The sequence below is a fragment of the Nematolebias whitei genome, chromosome 1, assembly GCF_014905685.2.
Source record: "Nematolebias whitei isolate Nwh7 chromosome 1, NemWhi1, whole genome shotgun sequence".
Taxonomy (NCBI): Eukaryota; Metazoa; Chordata; class Actinopteri; order Cyprinodontiformes; family Rivulidae; genus Nematolebias; species Nematolebias whitei.
In genome coordinates, this window is record NC_056498.1 from 9,726,244 (window position 1) to 9,730,919 (window position 4,676).

At 42.2% G+C, this 4,676-nt stretch overlaps 1 protein-coding gene across 1 annotated transcript; it reads left to right on the top strand.

Moving 5' to 3' along the window:
- Positions 1 to 6: 6 nt before the first annotated feature.
- On the top strand, positions 7 to 2,659 carry cd248a (CD248 molecule, endosialin a). The gene has a single exon (XM_037675022.1). It carries the CDS (start codon positions 237 to 239, stop codon positions 2,469 to 2,471), a length of 2,235 nt encoding a protein of 744 aa, XP_037530950.1. The 5' UTR covers positions 7 to 236; the 3' UTR covers positions 2,472 to 2,659.
- The last annotated feature ends 2,017 nt before the right edge of the window (positions 2,660 to 4,676 follow it).

Consider the following 4,676-nt stretch of genomic DNA (forward strand, 5'->3'; position numbering starts at 1 on the left):
GACAGTTTTCATGCTCTCAGCTCCAGTGCAGATAAGTTTCAGCAGGGTAGAGTAGCTGGGGAAAATATCAAGGTCCAAGAATCAGATTCAGGAGGAAAACTTTGATAAAGAGTAAAAGGCAGTGAAAACAGTTCTGAGAAAGTATTACCGGTAGAAGTAGAGAAAGAATAGTGAGAAGAAAGTCAGGGTGTAGATACTGACAGACTTGGAAGTTTATAACCAGCTCAGAGAAAAAGATGGACTTTCTGTTCAGCAGATCAGCCACCCTACTGTTATTCTTCCTGTCGACATGGTTTGGGGGATTTTCTTCGGTCCTGGGCCAACACTTGAGAGAGACAGATGCACTGTGTAATGCAGATGGCTGCTTTGTGGTCTACTTTGAAAGCAAAATCTTTCTGGATTCATGGAGGACCTGCAAGGAAAAAGGTGGAAATCTAGCTACAATTAAACGTAAAGAGGATGCCAGCGCCATTGCTACACTCTTCTCCAATGTGGACCTACCGCTGTCTCACACCAAAGTTCGAGTTTGGATTGGCCTGCAGCGACAACCTCGTCAGTGCAATGAAAGGCTTCCTCTGAGGGGTTTTTCGTGGACTACTGGTGACCAAGACACAGAGTATACTAACTGGCAAAAAGAATATTCTCCCAGTTTGTGCATGATACCTCGCTGCATAGCAATGGGCTACAACACTCAATTGCAGAGTGATAACTTCAAGTGGCTGGATAGTTCATGCTCTGTCCCTGTAGATGGATATCTTTGCCATTTTGCTTTCAAAGGAATGTGTTCTGCCTTGTGGAGTGAGGGTGCAAGCAGTGTTGTCTATACTACCCCATTTAACCTTGTGAGCACTATACTAACTCATGTACCATTTGGATCTGTGGCTAACATACTCTGTCCAACAGACACCACTGGGGACTGGTCGCCTATTCTGTGTACACTGAAGGATGATGGCTCAGTGGGATGGTCACGTGAACCTCCTCTTTGCTCTGATTTCTCTATATCACAGGACCCATGTGACCAAAACAATGGTGGATGTGACCACTTGTGCAGGGTCGTCAATGGTGAGTTCTTCTGTGAGTGTGCTGATGATTACCATCTAGGAGATGATGGACAGACCTGTGAGCTTACCAATGCTTGCCAAGGGTACCCCTGTGAGGGTGAGTGCTTGACCCTTCCAGATGGCTACCGCTGTGCCTGTCCTGATGGATACATGCTGGCACCAGACGAACATGCCTGTCTGGATGTAGATGAATGTTCTCTGAGTCCTTGTGAGCAGCTATGTAAGAATGCTCCAGGGACATTTGAATGTCTGTGTTTCAATGGTTATATTCTTAATGACAAGAATGGGTGTGACGATGTAGATGAGTGCACCGAAAACCCTTGTGAACATACTTGTGTGAACACTCCAGGGTCACATTTCTGTCAATGTGATAGGGGTTTCACATTTGACCCTCAAGAACCCAACCGATGCCAAGACATTGACGAATGTCAAATTGCTCACATCTGTGACCAGATGTGTGTAAATTATGAGGGTACTTTTGACTGTTATTGTAAGGAAGGCTATGAGCTAATGCCTGATGAGTACACCTGTCAAAAGGTAGAAGAAGATGAATATAGACCCATGGTCACCCAGCATCCTGGGCTTCTTTGGGATGTTGTACACTACCCCTGGAACCCAGAGTCAAGCAACACTCCCTGGACTAAAGAGGAGGACCAGTATCTGGACTGGCTTTCCGAAACACAAAGTATTTTGGATTCTGGTGTGATTCCAGTCACCAGCATCTCACAAGATGAACATTCTTTTGATTTAAACCCTCAGACTGAAAGTGCTCACCTATTGGAGTCAGACCAACCCGTTTTATTCACCATTAGCTCCAGCACCACCTCAGACTGGAACAAAGATAGCAACGAGGAGACTACTACAGCTCCACCATTGCTTCCCATCTCTACAATCTCTGAGGGAGCCTGGAATTGGTGGTCAGGGTGGGTCACATCCACTCACAGTCCAAAAACTCAAGAAGTAACTCACGCCAAAATGTCTGCAGAGTTAGGTACACATAAAGCAGCTGAAGAAAAGCCCCTTCAAAGGGAACTCCCCAAATTCCCAGAGGAGGGGTCTGAAAACGACAAGAATTATATGGAAATAACTCACACTGGAGGCCCTGCTGCTCCCTTCCAGTTTACTACATCCCAACCCCCCGCGGGAGAGAGTGGGAGGGGTGGCGTGACCCTGGATCCCGACCAGAAAGATAAAGAGCAGAAATCGAGCAGCACTGGGCTCCTGGTGGGCTTACTTGTGCCTGTCTGTATCTTTGTTCTGGTGATGGTGGCTCTGTGTATCGTCTACGGCACCCGCTGCTCAGTTAAACCAAAGAACAAAAATAGCCCCAAGTGCTATCACTGGATCTCTGGAGCTCACGACAAACAGGGAGCTCCTAACCTGTCAACAGGAGTCAAGACCCCCGTGTGATCTGAGAGACAACCAACACTGGACCGGCTTTCTAACTGTTGAACTTTCTGAAGATGTTGACATTACTGTTTAAGATCAGCCGAGAGAAGAAAGATGAGGATGTGGAAAACATCTGGGGGAATGTTTGCTGCACGTGTTGAAAAAGAAAATATCAGTTTGATTTATAATGGGCTGTAATTCTTTTAGTATTTCACAGATTATATCAGAAATATTTTAAATTGTTGAGACAGCAATAATATGTCTGTCCAAGGTAAAGGTACTTGACGAAAAGATTTTTTAAGCAAAATGATTTTCATTTGATGAAGGATGATGGTTGATAATTGTAAGCAGGACTCTTATAAATGCTGACTTTAACCTTAAACAAGTAGAAAATAAGAACCTCTCTGAAGTAACATAATCCTGTAAAACAAACAATCTGAAAAGTATTCATGGATCACAAAGGTTGGCATAAGAACCAAATGTTGTGTGTAAATATTAGGTATTATATTTTTGTTGTTATTTGTTTTTTTCATGAATAAAATAAACATTTGTTCATAGTTTTTACTTCTGTAACAAACCTGATGCCTAGTCTCATTTTCTTTAAGAATCTTGCAATGTGGGCAGCACGGTGGCTCAGTTGGTGGAGCTGTTGCCTCTCAGCAAGAAGGTTGTCGGTTCAAATCCCGGCCTGGGATCTTTCTGAGTGGAGTTTGCATGTTCTCTCCGTGCATGCGTGGGTTTTCTCCGGGTACTCCAGTTTCCTCCCACAGACCAAAAACATGCACGTTAGACTGATTAGTGACTCTAAATTGTCCCTAGGTGAAAGAGAGAGTGAATGGTTGTTTGTCTCTGTGTCCCTGTGATGGACTGGAGACCTGTCCAAGGTGTCCCCCACCTCTCGCACAGTGATGGCTGGATACGAGCACCAGTGACCCCTGCATCCCAAAAATGAAGAAGCGGGTAAAAATAATGGATACATGGATGTTTCCAGTCATTCATGCCTGTCTATAGCAGTGCTATTCAACAATGGAGGACGGAATGTGACAAAATTAAATAAATAAATAAATCATGAAATAAGTAATTTAATTGTATATTTAATCATTTAATTGTGTTTTTAATAATTTAATGGTGTATTTAATAATTAAATGATACATTTCATTATTATGTATTTATGTATTTAATTTTATCACATTCCATCCTCCATAGACTTCTGGCCTGATGGTGACTTCAGTCTGGTCCACCAATGAGTTCATTAAAAAAAAAAAAAATTTTTATTTCTGGGTTTGATTTGGCTTCTGTTTATCATTTATGATTCAATGCAACAAAATAAAAAAAATTAAAAGGTAACAGATCATTGTAATACCTGATTTATTTACATAATGTCCGGCCCCTGAGCTGCTGGCTCTCAGAAACTGTGGCCCTGAGCAGTTTAGTTGAACAGCCCTGATGTTCTCAGTAAAACCCTCTCCACATTGATCTGAAGCACCTTTTATGTGGGGATGCTCATAACCCCACCTTTGTCAGGGGGTGGGGAGGTTAGGGGCATTTGTGGCTTTTGACAAGCCACAAAATATAATTTTTAGCACATGCTAAAACTCATCATTTAATGAGTTTTTGCAGTTACATCTATTAATTATTTTATATGGATGTTTCATTTTAATCAGTTGAGTGGTTCATGGAATATTTTGCTAACAGACGGGCAGGGTTTCCTCTACAGTTAAAGCCAGAGTTTTAAACAAAGATCAGTTAGAGCTCGGAGTCTGTGTTGGAACTGGGCCTCAGCTAAAATCACAGCACACTTCAGCTCAGTTTGTGTGAAATTAACTGGAGGTATGACTATATGTTTGTGTTGGCTAATGTTGATTAGCTGCAGAGGTCGTCTTGAAGTGGATTGACTTTTAAAATTAATCTTTTGCAGATGTGCACTTTTTCTGAAAGTTTCCTTTAAATCCAAACAATGCTTCAGTAGATATTTTACTAACAGACAAACAGAGGGCTGTTTTAAGCAAAGAGCTTGCACAATGAGCTCACGTGTTTTGAATGACTCTCAGCTCCCACTGCACCAAGTTGCTTTTTTATTCAGCTTTTATTTCTACAGGTTAGTCTCACTGAGCCTCAAGGACTCTTTTAGAAAAGAGACCTGCTTTAAACAAAGAACACAGATGACAGACAGTTGTTTTTCTTCTTCTTCTTCTTCTAGTATTGTTTTATGGCGGTTGGCAGACC